Genomic DNA, 14,420 nt, shown 5'->3' with positions numbered 1-14,420 from the left:
ATATTTATTAAAAATGCACAAAAAAAGAAATTGACTGATTTTTAAAATTAATCTATCAATGTCACATAAAATGAGACAAAAGTAATAATATGTATTATTTAATTTCAAATTACTGAAAACTACGTAAAATGTATTGTAAATCTTAACAATTAACAACATTTGATTAACTCTTGAAATTTTATCTATGCTACATACATTGAGACAAGTGGAGTAATTTAAATTAAGTATTTACAAATTACGTAAAAATATTATAAATTACATTATTAACAACTTAAAATATTTAAAAATCATATTAAATTTAAATAACTCACTACATTTTATCTGTGTCACATACATTAGGACAAAAAATAATAGTTATTGGGCCCGTGCGTAAGAGAGTTTATGCCCAAGTATAATATATAATATTCAATGACTCTCCAAATTTCATTTGTGTCACATAAATTGAGACAACAAAAATAACATATATTGGGTCCATTTTAATTTATTTGTCTTATTTTTTTTAATTTTTTATATTTAAAAATTGCGTAAAAATACTATAAATCATGATAATTGACAACATAAAATATGTTTTGAAAAAGATACAAAAAATTTCATTGATTCTTGAAGTTAATCTATCGTAAAAATACTATAAATCATGATAATTGACAACATAAAATATTTCAAAAATAAATACATTTAAAAAAATTCGATTGATTCTTGAAATTAATCTATCGTTAAAAATTATGTATAAAATACAATAAATTGTGATAATTGACAACTTAAAATATTTATTAAAAAAACAGAAAAAAAAATTGACTGATTCTTAAAATTAAATCGTGATAATTGACAACATAAAATTGTTCAAAAATGTTGTATGTGGGTAGTCTTATTGTGCCTTGAATAGCGTCAAAGAAAGTACATGTTTGTGATAAAAAAACTTATTCCTTTATCCACGCAAACAATCGCTTCAAAAACTTTGTTATTAGCCCCAAAACATATCATTTATGTTATTGGGCCCGTGCATAGCACGGGCAACAAAATCTAGTATATATAGAAGGGATTCATTAAGGGTAGGATTGTCATTTCAACATTTTTTTACCGTTGTGGGCCTCGAAAATAACTCCCAACTTGCGCAGAATTCGTGCATATCACGCATTTTGCCAGGTGGGACTCGCGTGTTTATCTATTAAAAGGTTGGATAGTTAAAGTGCTTATTTGTGCACTATGAAAGTTGAATGTCAAAGTTAAAATTTGATACCAAGTTTAGGGTCTAATATATGTATTATGCCTAATTTTTTTTATCATATTGGAGTTTTTTTAAAAAAGAAAAGTCAAACTATTATCATAAATGTTTTAAATTTTTTTGAAGAAAAAAAAAGAGTATTTGAAGATCCCTCTTCTTATACGACAATTAGAACATCCACAATATAGTCGTTTAGAGAGTTTTATTTAGGGAGATATTTTCCCCCAACATATTTATATTTTTTCAATATTAGTTTTATAATATTTAGATCACTTGGTCAAATCATATTAATAATATATTTTTAGTATATTTTTATTTGTCATCTGATTTATTGCAATTATAAATTTGCGCATATATGACACCCTAATTCTTTCGAACTCAATAGATCTTGGTATAAAATTATACCTAAATTAATGTGAAATAATATATAATTATATCTTGAACTTCGAAATTACAACCAAGCGACATATAATTCTACTAAAATATTTTATAGTTTGCTTATACGACTAACGACATGCCAAATGTGCTCCAAGTGCTGGAGCAAAAGAGCTCACTAATGCGGCCAAGGTGAATTCACAATTTCATAAGTTCTTAACTATCATATTTTTAGCGATAATAAATACATATAGCAAAAAAGTTAAAATCTTTATCATAATTAATTAATTGAAAGCGAAAAAAAATATTACATATGTTAATGCCCTGCATAACAATCAATGTCATGGAATTGGAACCTCTGTTAGTCAACATTAAGCGAAACTTTTGAAGAAGAATGAGCATTTGTCTAAATTATACAGTTTAATTGTGGATCTAAAGTTTTTAAAACTGTCACCTTAAATAACGTAATGCAAATAGTTTTTCCCACAAATTAATTTTTTAAAATGGACTAAATTAAATCAGTTAAAATAAATTAAATTAATTACATAAATGAGTGAATTATCAATTCACAAAAACTTGGACAATTAGTGGGCCATGTTTGCATAGGTTGGTTTTGCTAAGTCATATTTTCATGATTTGATTTTGTCATCCCTAATTATAATCATAGTATAACTCATACATTTTATTGTTATTTATTTTTGATAATTTTACACCTAATTCAAGCCTAAAGCTGTCAAAACAGTATATTTAACACTATTCTGCCTACCCCATTATGAATTAAGATATATCATTAAAACAAAAAAGACATAAAGATTATTGATATTTTGATATAAAGAAAGGAGAAGCGTGTTCAAATTTATGTTTTCGGTGCATACAAAAACTGTGTTTCAAACTCTCTGGATTATGACATTCACTATCCTTACCACTTACAATATGGCGATTGGTGAAGACAATATTTTCACGAAATTTTTTAGAATATAAATAAGTAAATATATTAAAGAAATAAAAAAAAAATCAATATCTATGCTATACAAGTAAATAATGAATTTTGATTGTTATATATAATATAACTTTTCGACGAAGAGGACTGAGATGAACTCCTTGAGCACCCATTACGCATACGTGCAATAATAGGTTGAGACTTGAGCAATACCTAATATTCTTCATTTCTTCTTCCTATTATTAATCGAGTCTATTTTCCAGTACATATTTACTGTCCAAAAAGTAATTAAGTGGATGTAGACATATATTATAGAATGATGAAAAAGATGGAAAGCATTCATGAATCTCGAATATTAATTGACACATATTGTAGAAAACAGAATTATTCTAAATGTACGTAAAAGAGACGTAATTATGGGTGAGATTCAATGAATCAACACCAACAATATAATTATATATATAGTGGATTGGTCTCCTGACTGGTCATCAGAGGTCTAAGGGTCCATGGTTAAATATATCAAAGTCTTCCTCCAAGGTTATTTTATTTTGATTTTTTTTTCTAGTTAAAAGAAATTAATTAACTATTGAAAACTTTTGGATTAGATTGAATTAAATCAGTTAATAAATTTAGTGCATTTATAGATATTGGTCAGAATATGTTGCTATTTCTCTTTTTTCTTTTCCTCCTTTCTCATTCTCTATTTTTTTAAGAAAAAATAAAAATTGCGGTAGAAAATGGCAAATGCTTTACTTATTTGGATTAATTTGACTGAAGAAATTTGAAAATAAATAAATGTTATTATTAAATTTTGTTGTGCTTGATTGTTGAAGAAGATTTTTTTTGTCAAATTTGATTTTTGAAAACTTAAGTTGAATTGAACCATAAAAAATAATTGAAATTAATATTAGAATATTGAATATTAAATTTGGAACCATTAGAAGATTGTTTTGAAAAAAGTTTTAAGCTAAAAAGTGTTGGTGAAATTTGTGAAAAAACTTTTGTGGGTCCATCAAGATATTTGAACAATTTATTTTTAAAATTACGACATATTATTTACTTAAATTCTGATGATTTCCCAAAGACTTGCAGCAATAAACACTTCTATCGAATTTTCATTAAGATTCATATGCTTCTACAAGAGTTTGAGAGATCATTTGCTATGTTATGTGGTAGATCGAGGATGCATCTAAGTTTAGTTAACCAAATAGAGAAGTGTTCCTAAGGTTGTCAATAGTTCAGAGATAAAACTACTAATTTGCATTAAGTTTAAGAGTATTTTCATATATTTTTATTGAATTCTAAATTTCTAATAATAGACACAAATATTATTACGTCATCACAACTTTTTTAATCGTAATAAAAAGATAAATAACGGCACAAAAACGACTATTTGCGTAATTAGGGAGAGGTGGAAATTGGATCACCGTCATTTTTCCTGACTTCAGACCATGACGCATCACTACCAATAGTTTTTCCTTTTTAATATTTTACCACTTCACATTTGATAATAATTTAAATGAGTTTTAACTTCTACGACTATATATCATCATCAAAATAATAATAATATTTATATACTTCTATTTCAGTTTGGTTTTTAATTCTATTTCAATGTCAACTCTTAGCTAATATATATAAATTGACTAAATTGGTGCTTTTTAAAATCTTATTTAATATTAACCGAAAGTGGTTTCTGATAGATTTCTTTCTACTATATTAAGAAAAACAATTGTTGAAGATTGAGTTTACGATTCAACAATTCTTTTCTTATCAGTTTTTTTTTACTTCTTTGTAAGAGACGTAATCAGAATACCTCAGAATTTGACGTAAATTATTTGTTTCGTCTCTAAACTGGTGATAGTCTTAAAAGCACCACTTTACTTGATTAGTTAAACTTAAATACACCTCCGATCTATCATATATAGCAAGTGGCGGTCTCAAACTCTTGTAGAAGCATGAGACTCTTAAAAAAAAACTGAGAGAAGTGTTGAAGACACTCTTAAACTTGACGAGAATTTTGGGGTATATTTCGCTCATGTTGCAAGATCAAGAGTGTATTTAAGTTAAATTGATCAAGTAAAAAAGTGTTTTTAAAAATGTCAATAATGTAAGAATGAAACTAATAATTCACGTCAAATTTAAGAATATTTTCAATACTTCTCTTTTTCTTTATTCTTCTAATTCTTCAAACCTTTCTCTTTGCATTTTCCCTTGCACTAAGAAAATGAAACGATTTATACCGGCACAAATTCAAATATCTAATACCACATGAGGAAAAAAGAAGGGAAATGAACAAACACTTCGAGCCCTTTGTCTAGTTAATTAAGTAGATCTACTACTCCATGTGCATTATTGTAATTGTCTTTTTTGGATTTTCCATTCCAGATTCATAATTCGATTAAATTTGAATTCCAATTTCCTATAAGAATCTTTTTATTTATAGGGGCTTGAATTTGATACTTCTAGTTAAAAAATTGAATCAAAATAACAAGACATTATGTAGAAGCTAATAATTGTAAACTTTGAATAATTAATCAGAGTATAATTTTTTTTTATGATATGATATGATGTGGATTTGGTCCATTGACATATATATGATAATGCTAATAAAAAATAATTAAACTAAAACAAAAATATCTAAATGTCGTATTCACTATCACAAAAAAGATATTTAGTGGCGAATAAATTTTTCTTTTAATAGAAATAATATTTATTATCACAAAAATATTTAATGATAAATAAATTAATGTCATTACATCCAGAGTCGATAAAATCTTACAACATTTATAAAGAATGTTAAATTATAGTAGTAAAGTATATTTCTACTGGTCTATTTGTCTTTCAATAAAGAGCTAACAGAAGTGGGCCGGCAGCCAACTTTGACACGTATTTATTAATTTTCATATTTGTTTAGCATAGAGACCAACTTAATTTCTTCATACTTCATTTTTTCTTCGTTGAATCGTCCATACTTGACTGACTGGATGAATTAAAAAAATTATTAAAAAATTAGAAGACTTTGTCGTGTGAAACACATTGACAAATTTTAGTCATTTTCTTAATGAGTTGAATCTCAAGTATTTTGTATTAGTCAACGCCATCATTTTAATGCATTCTGAAATTTTCATTTTCTAGAAAAATGAAGTTATGAAAATTTCAACTAGCCACAGCTTTTCCAATGACCTAGTTGCAAGATGCCTTGATTTGGCTAATTCATAACTTTGTCCAAATCATGTTAGAATTAAGTACTTTCTCCGTTGGCTTATGTTGACTTGATACTTTCTTTACGAAAGGATTTATTTTACTCAAATAAGACAAATGTAGTTTATTTATATGTCATTCTTACTAAAAATAGATAGTTATTAATATTTGTCATTTCACAAAATCAATGCATAAATGACACTATTCTTCCTATTTTACCTTTGAAAGTTATTAGCCTTGAAAATATGAATTTGACCAACATAGGAAACTACTAAATAATTAATTCATATTCATTGATCAATTTAATAAATTAATTTCAGTTCATTTATTGAAACTTGACTTTAAAAGAATACTGAATAAGGATATAATGATAAACTTACGTAAAATTTAAAATGATAACATATAAATAAAAACAGAGGAACCGAGGGAGTAAAAAATTTCTCTTCATTTATTAAAATGAACAGGTAAAACATAATCAATTCTAAATATGAGAACCAAATAAAATAAAATAAAATGAAGGAAGTATTAGACTTATTTATTTACTCTATTTATCTAGCAGCATTAATTTCTGTCCAATAGAAAATAAGACTATCCTTATATCCTAATCTATCGTGGCATACACATAGAGAACGCGTATTGGACAGCTAAATTGGTGAACTGCGTGTGCCTATTTTTTATGCACTTTATTAACTATAGGGTGTGTTTGGTACCATTAAAAATATTTTTCTCAAATATAAATAATTTTGTTTTATATTTTTGATAAATAAATATAAAATATTATTTCAAATATATTTATATATAATATAGGATATATAATGAGAGATGGATGAGGATAAAACTAATGGCCGGCAGGGATGGGGTTAGGTGATTTGTGTTAGAGGGTGAGACAAAAATAATTAATCTAAAACATCACTTATTTTTTCATTCCATCGAAAAAGTCATTGTAGAAAATACTTTTTCTTCAACACCCAAAATATTTAAATATTCTACTCTTTACAAACCCAGACCTCACAGGGGACAGCAATAAAAAAAAAATAGAGTGAACGTTGAAAATGTTTGTTAAAAACAAAGAACTTCTATCAAATAAAAATAAATACTCCCTCCTTTATTTTAATTTTGCACATAAAGTTAGTGATGACGTGCCAAATGATGTTATATGAGTGAGTAGGTTAGAGGATTGGTCAAAACAAGACTCAAAATTCAACCTATATATTAATATTAATACTGTATAAATATATTAAACACCTTTTAATTTTTCTTTTATTTTATCCATATAAAATATACATCCTTCTTTCTACTTTCCTAAATGGTTGTCTTGACTTTGACTAGAGAAGAGAAATTCAAAATATGATGGGCCGACATGAAAAGCTATACACTACTCCTTCCCGTTTTAATTCATATGATATAATTTGACTTGACATAAAATTTTAAAAAATAAAACTTTTAACGTTTATGGTCTAAAATAAATGTGGTTATAAATTATTTCATTAAATATGGAAATGTATCATTTTGTTTTGGGATTGACTAAAAAAAAGTAAGTCATACAAATTGAGACAGTGAAGACCGAAGATATATATAATTATACATGTGTTACTGTACCCACCACTTGTGTTTGCTTAGGTACAAATTTGACAACTATAAGTAAGCTGTGGATAATAATTAATAAGAAGAAAAAAAAAAAAAAGGAAGGATATTTCTATCTCTCAATTTGCATCAATTTAATATTTATCCCTTTTCTTGATTTTCTTCCCACCTTCCTACAACTTGGTCAGCTGGTCTTCTAAAGCCCTTTGGTATTTATATACCTTTTATCTTCATTTCTATATACCATCATCAGATTTTGAGGAGAAAAAAAAAAGTGTTTGTTTCTTAACTCAACACACCTGAAGAAAGACTACAACTTTGTTGATTCTTGGAATTTTCATACATCAAAGAAGAAGAAATTAATATCTATGGAATTTACCAGTTTGGTTGATACTTCATTGGATTTGAGCTTTAGGCTTCGTCCTGTTCTTGAAAAAGTTCCGGTAAGATTTTTGGACTATATTTCTCATTCCCAAATATATTATTTATATGCTTAGTATTGATGTTTTTCGAAAACACGAGGTAGTGATAAAGTCTGCGTAGACTAGTGGGATTTCACTTTTTGTATGTTGTTAGTATTGATGTTTGTTTCTTTTTTGGTTTCAGAAACAAGAAGTGCAAAGTGATTTCACTGGATTGAGCAGAGAAAGAGAGAATATGGGAGTGAAAAATGAGGCAGGGGATTTGTTAGAGGAACTAAACAGAGTGAGCAGTGAAAACAAGAAGTTAACAGAGATGCTTACTGTAGTTTGTGAAAATTACAATGCTTTAAGAAACCAAATGATGGAGTATATGAGCACACAGAATGGTGTAGCAGAAGATAGTAGTGCAGGGTCAAGGAAAAGAAAAGCTGAAAGTATCTCCAATATCTCTAATCCTGTTAACAACAACAACAATAATAATAACAATATGGATGTTGTTCATGGACGTTCATCAGAAAGCAGCTCAAGTGATGAAGAGTCTTGTTGCAAGAAACTCAGAGAGGAGCACATTAAAGCGAAGGTTACAATTGTTTCTATGAAGACTGATGCATCTGATACCTCTCTTGTAAGTACATACTCTTACGAGGATGACACTTTAGAGTTATTCGTATCTCAACTAAAAGTTTAAGCTGTTAGTGAGAGCATACAACTAATTATGTCTTCGGATGTGAACTTATTTGCAGATTGTAAAGGATGGTTATCAGTGGAGGAAGTATGGTCAGAAAGTAACCAGAGACAACCCTTGTCCCAGAGCTTACTTCAGATGCTCATTCGCACCTGGTTGCCCTGTCAAGAAGAAGGTAAATTAAAACCCTAATTTTTGAGTGTTGACAATCATAGTAAATAATGAATTTGTCATGTTCGTGTTCAAGTCAATTTGCGCGCATATTCTAATAGTGCACTTGGCATTTTTGACAGGTTCAGAGAAGCATTGAAGATCAGTCTATTGTGGTAGCAACATATGAAGGAGAACATAACCATCCACAAACCTCAAAACCAGAATCAGGTGCAAGTACTAATACTTCCACTGCCAGCCGACTAAATGTGACAACTATCGCCGGTACTACTACTTCAGTACCTTGTTCTACAACTCTCAATTCCTCAGGACCAACCATTACTCTCGATCTTACTGCACCGAAAACCGTAGAAAAATGCGATATGAAGATGAATCACAGTACTACTAGTCCTACCGGAGGCAATAGCATTAGAACAGCAACATCATCAACAACAACAACAGGAGGTGAATATCAAAATAGGCCAGAGTTTCAACAATTCTTGATAGAGCAAATGGCTACTTCATTGACCAAAGATCCAAGTTTCAAAGCAGCACTTGCAGCCGCCATTTCAGGAAAAATCCTCCAACATAACAATCAGACAGGGAGATGGTAAACAAAAGTCCAGCAGAGCAGTCAACTACTTTGTATAGACAATTGTTCAATATTTTCCAACTTGACTCGTATGAAAAGTTCTTAGGAGGAAAAAGGAAACACAAATTATTGTTCAAATGTAAATACAGGAAAAGTTAGTAACATTTGGACCGCAAAGTTGGACTTGGAAGTGCACGTGAGAATGGGATCTTGCTGGACTGTGAGAAATTTTCAACAGCAGCCATATTGGGTCCCCTGCAGAATGGACTTGCTCTGAGTTGGCTAGATTGAGACTGAATTGTCTTTGAAACATTTAAGTTGTTGAATTTGACAACTTTGTAGAATACTGAAATGAGATAATGAAATATACAACTTATTGTTCTGTTCACTGACTTTATGCAACTCTTTTGTGGCATCAAATTTAAGCTACATGCAAGAATTAAAACAATTATAAAGTAATCTGCTATAGTAAAAACCTATGTTGCTCGGACTCTTCAAAAATGTCATCAGGCCTGTGTTGGATCCTTCAAAAGGTGCGGCAACATTTTTGGAGAGTCCGAGCAACTAAGGTAAGAACAATCATTATCTGAAAGCAACTGATGAGATGGTCTTTTGTGATTCCATCCACTAGCATAAAAGAGTACAGCTTAGTTGGTCCAACACTCCAACTAAAAGTCTTCTACTTATTGCTTCAATGTCTTAACATGTATTTGTCTAAGGACCCAACCTTGTTGATTATCTGCACCACTGATAAAGATATCTCAACAAGGGCAAGAAATCAAAATCATGTTTAAGTCCTCAAGCTACTTAAACACTATTCTTTCTTTCTACTTTTCTCTTACTTTTTCCAGTAAATGCTGACTTTTAGCTAGTGTTTGGCCCTATGTTTTAGAAGCAAATTTTGACAATTTACCTGCAAATATCTATTTGGCCATGAAATTTGATTCTTCAAATATTGTCAATTTTTGGGTTCTTGGACTTCCACTCACAAAACTTCAAAAAAAAAAAAAATCAAGTAAAATGCATATCCAAACCTAACATACTCAAATTTTCGAGTTTTAAGTTTCAATTTCAAAATTTATGGCCAGACAGAAACTCAAGCAATTGACCATTCAAATTGCCTTTTATTTTCTCTGCAATCATAAATCACATCATAACTGCATTTTTTTTACCTCCACATCAGACCCGAAGGTTACTACTTCGAAAATTTTGCACTAACAGCTGACAAATCATTCAGTTTTGCTGTGTCAAAATAGAACATACAGTGTTCTCAAGAACCATTCACACAAAAAAAAATTGCTCTTTATTGCCTGGATTTTTTAATTCAAATCCTAAAAGACATAGGGATCTAAAGTTTTGCTGGCTTCTTAAAAAAAAAAACTTACAGAATCGTCCAAAATATTGCTGAGTCTGATTTTAAAAAAAGGAATCGAGAACTCAAGAAACCATTGATACAAGAACTTTATCAAAAGGATTCCTTCTCCGGAATGCAGAAGCAAGCAGTACTAGTTCCTTGAAGTTGGCAGATGTATCTTCTATAGATTCAAGAAAGCGGCTTTGCACGAGTAGCTGGATCTTCCTTGGATTCAACTTGTATTATAAATGCATATCCCAATACCCATAAGAAAATATACAAGAAAGGAACCCAAGAGAGGCAAGCTAGCAAACTCAAAATGCTGCCGACATACTGAGGATCTCTTATTACTCCAAAAGGAAACTCTGTTTCCCAAGGGATATTCTTCCCAAAGCGGACACCATAGTAAGTGCCAGCTTCTCCCAACAGTTGATACACCCTGCAGTTTTGTAAATTATTACACCCACGAGCCCCAATAGAGTAAAGAACTAAGGGTGTGTTTGGTACGAAGAAAATATTTTTCAATTTTCTCATGTTTGATTGGGTTAAATGTTTTGGAAAATGTTTTTCAAATCAACTCATTTTCCTCAAATTTAAGGAAAATGACTTCCCTTCAAAACTTAAGGAAAACACTTTTCAAAACTCTCTTCCAACTTCCAATTAAAAAAAAAATTGTTGAAAAAATTAATTTATTTTGTCCCTACCCTCAAACCAGCCCCCAACCACCCCCAAAAAAATAATAATTTAAAGCTTGTTTTTAAATTCAATTTTTTACCCACCCTCACGCACCTCCTACCCAGCCCCCCACCCACCCCACCCCTACCACCACTCCCCCAAAAANCCACCCCCAAAAAAAATTAAGTTTATTTTTAAAAAATATTTTCAATTTCAAAATTTATTTTCTACCCTAGTAAAAATAAAAGATATTTCTCAAATAAAAAAATCATTCATAAATCGAACACTAAAAATCTTTTCCGGAAAATATTTTCTACTCACCAACCAAACATGAGAAAATAAGTCAAAAATCAACTTGTTTTCCAAGAAAACATTTTCTAGGAAAACATTTTCCTTCATACCAAACACACCCTAAATGTAAAACATGGACAAGCGATAGGAGTGCACATCTAACATAGCAGTCACTCTTGATAAGATGGAACCAAGACATAGCTTCATTCAATATATGAATCATGATATATCCAAAACAACGAAGTAATAAATAGTCAGTTGAGTATCTAAAGTGACTGCTGGTGCCATACAGAAGTCTAAAGCGAATGCTGGTGCCATGTCAGATCTCTTATTTGAAAGTTGCCATTGAAATGGCGAGCCTCTATCCGATAATTGTTATCAATGGGGATCTTAATCAGGTTAATCTCTGTTGCTACTATGTTTCTGAACTAAACTCAACTTAAGGTGTTGAAAAAACACCTAATAAGGTGTGATTCTAATAAACTTTTTCCTTTTTGACAAATGACTCCAATTATCTTTTCGTAGGCATTTTACTATTTTAAGCCTTCCAAATTCTATTGCGTTGGAATGTGGAAATAATCTTTAGATTAATGCTTGTACAAAGTATATGAATGTATGATCCAAAGAAACCTATAGTTAATAACTACGTTTTAAGTTAGTCAGTGAACCTCAAAATCATTACTCTTCTATGAGAAGAAATAATCTATGTATTAAACAGGGAAGCTAACTTAAATATCCCCTGACCAAAAAAAGTAGCCGACAGATGTACATATGTGTAGAATTAATGTATAATATATGTATTTGGCTAACGATTGTAAATATTTTTGGTCAAGTGGCTATAGAAGAGTAATGATTATGAGGTTCATTACCTCATAGTACAGAACTTAAACTCATAGAGGAAACCTGTATTATTTAGTAAGATTGGTCGGAAGTCTTTTTTTTTTTTTTTTTATGACCGTGACTAGGACAGATGGAAAGAATCACCTAGTGTTTTTTGTTTCCGCAGGGAATTCAAACAGAGATCTCATGGTTCTCAACCACTTCATTGATCACTAGGCCATACCCTTGGGTGCAATTGGTCGGAACTCTAATAAGAGCTAAATATCTATATTTACTCTCTATCCCATCCCAACCAGACTTCACCAAATTATCCTTGATTTTTAGTCTTTTGGAACAAAGTCTAGTTGAGTACAAATTGACCATTAAAGTACTGAGGTGGGAGGTAAAGATCAGTAACCCAATGATGGGCCCAAATCAATTAATTCTCCCCCATATCTCTAGAGACATTAATTAATAAACTGGTCGATACGTCAAAGTTTGCATCATTGAATCACTACTTCAATGCGTTTGTTTGAAATTGCAGGCAGAGCATCTAAAGCTATATAGCCCATTCCAAGCAGATAACGATTCCTGTGTGCTGTTTATGTGGGGTTTTTAGAGGTTTATATACATTTCTCAGCCAGATCAGAAACACTCATATTATGGAGGAGAAGTGGTTTGCTGAATCAGTTCAGAGGATTGATGAGCCAGTGCAATCTCAGATTGCTTAACTTTTTCAAATTTCATCATTCCAGTTCAGCCCTATCACATCAGCTGATTAACTTTTAGAAGATACTATAGGGTAGTCCATATTGGACCTGTGATCACCATTATGTACATGCTATCCATTTAACACATTAAATATAAAAGCAATGATTATTGGTTCAAATGAAATCCTCCAGCTGAAACCTCTAACCCTCAAGGCAGAGACCAGAGCCAAGATTTCAACTTTATGGGTTCTGGATAGCTAATAATTGGTCCTAAATTTAGTGTGTACATATTTAAGGAATTACTAATATAACTACACCATTTGAGCAAAATTTTTTGAGTTGAGACAACCCATATCTGGACTTCTACCTCTGCCCCTGCCTAGATCTGCTCGCACAACTATGCACTAGTTTTTCATCAAATTGTCAATATGACAACTTCGTTATTTGCGTGCATTGAATCTCCATGACAACATCAAAACTAGTCTATCGGAGGCTAGCATGATTCCATAGTGCACTTACATCAAAGATGCTTTCCTTCAGAAAATAATGATTTAACTGGCTCCTAGTGAATTGATGACAAGCAGGAACGCTACGCCATCCCTTTCCTCCACGCATTAAAAATTGCCAACGATTAACATGAACCTAGATATCCAATTTTTCAATCAGCTCATCGACAAATTACATGTCGATTTCAAATTAGTTAGTGTCAGCAATATCAATCTTTTACATTTAACTCAAACTCTATGGAGAATGGGTCCACCCCTCTACCATTTCTCCACTGCATCAAGATTCCAACACGTGAGCTTGCGAGACATCCCGCTCTATACTATCTTTCTCGTTGAACCAAAGCCTTGGGAACAATAAAATCCTTTGTATATATTCAGTTTTATTTTTGCCAATTTCACTCCAATCCTAAAAATGCCATTTTTCATTCTAGTAAATTCAAGAATCTAATTTCTACCAAACAACAATATCCCAAGGTATATGTTCATAAAATTAACAAATTGACACAATCTTTACATTATCGAATGACCATAAAACATAGTAAAGAGGAAAAAAGATCAAATTTGAAGCTTGAGGTCTGACCTGAAATTAAGGAACTGACCAAAGATGAAAAGGGGCCAAAAATAAAGCGGAGGAGGCCATGAAAATGTGGAAACCGATAAGAGTGAGATGAATTGGATCAACTTTATAAAATGAGAGACGATAGCCATAACTTTGCAAGGGTCACGTCCACTTCCACAGAGATCGACCCATTTTTGAGGATGTGTCCAGAGATAGTAGTAAAATGGAAATGGTGATATCACTGCTAAACATGCCCATAATCCCATTTCTCTTTGTTCCCCTTTCTGTCTCAGTATTCCTTTACTTTATTTGTGTCTTTAACCTCGAGGCAGAAA

At 30.8% G+C, this 14,420-nt stretch overlaps 2 protein-coding genes across 3 annotated transcripts; one reads left to right on the top strand and one right to left on the bottom strand.

The window, feature by feature from the left end:
* The first annotated feature begins 7,443 nt into the window (after window positions 1–7,443).
* Window positions 7,444–9,559, top strand: LOC125872775 (probable WRKY transcription factor 60). The gene is made up of 4 exons (XM_049553565.1): window positions 7,444–7,765; window positions 7,929–8,369; window positions 8,488–8,604; window positions 8,723–9,559. The coding sequence occupies exons 1-4, from the start codon at window positions 7,691–7,693 to the stop codon at window positions 9,191–9,193; spliced, it is 1,104 nt and encodes a 367-aa protein (XP_049409522.1). The 5' UTR covers window positions 7,444–7,690; the 3' UTR covers window positions 9,194–9,559.
* On the bottom strand, window positions 9,191–14,397 carry LOC125872776 (phosphatidyl-N-methylethanolamine N-methyltransferase). 2 transcript variants are annotated; one of them, XR_007447158.1, is made up of 3 exons: window positions 14,107–14,397; window positions 10,557–10,964; window positions 9,191–9,910 (listed from the first exon to the last, which is right to left on the bottom strand). XR_007447158.1 is itself a non-coding variant. In XM_049553566.1 (2 exons), exons 1-2 carry the CDS (start codon window positions 14,349–14,351, stop codon window positions 10,715–10,717), a joined length of 495 nt encoding a protein of 164 aa, XP_049409523.1. In that variant the 5' UTR covers window positions 14,352–14,397; the 3' UTR covers window positions 10,261–10,714. The 2 variants fall into 2 exon arrangements, 1 of the variants encoding a protein (XP_049409523.1); XM_049553566.1 differs by lacking the exon at window positions 9,191–9,910 and having other exon boundaries at window positions 10,261–10,964.
* Window positions 14,398–14,420: the final 23 nt, after the last annotated feature.

The sequence above is a fragment of the Solanum stenotomum genome, chromosome 8 (genome assembly GCF_019186545.1).
Source record: "Solanum stenotomum isolate F172 chromosome 8, ASM1918654v1, whole genome shotgun sequence".
Lineage (NCBI taxonomy): Eukaryota > Viridiplantae > Streptophyta > Magnoliopsida > Solanales > Solanaceae > Solanum > Solanum stenotomum.
The sequence above is the reverse complement of the archived record's forward strand: the minus strand, read 5'-3'. Positions and strand labels throughout refer to the sequence as shown.

Bases quoted from the DNA above. Each gene is read 5' to 3' on its own strand.
- LOC125872776 (XM_049553566.1), bottom strand. From the start codon at position 14,351: ATGGGATTATGGGCATGTTTAGCAGTGATATCACCATTTCCATTTTAC. The intron at 10,965-14,106 runs GTCAGACCTCAA...ACAAAACTGCAG, and splicing joins GGTCAGTTCCTTAATTTCAG to GGTGTATCAACTGTTGGGAG.
- LOC125872775 (XM_049553565.1), top strand. From the start codon at position 7,691: ATGGAATTTACCAGTTTGGTTGATACTTCATTGGATTTGAGCTTTAGG. The intron at 7,766-7,928 runs GTAAGATTTTTG...TTTTGGTTTCAG, and splicing joins CTGTTCTTGAAAAAGTTCCG to AAACAAGAAGTGCAAAGTGA. The intron at 8,605-8,722 runs GTAAATTAAAAC...CATTTTTGACAG, and splicing joins GTTGCCCTGTCAAGAAGAAG to GTTCAGAGAAGCATTGAAGA.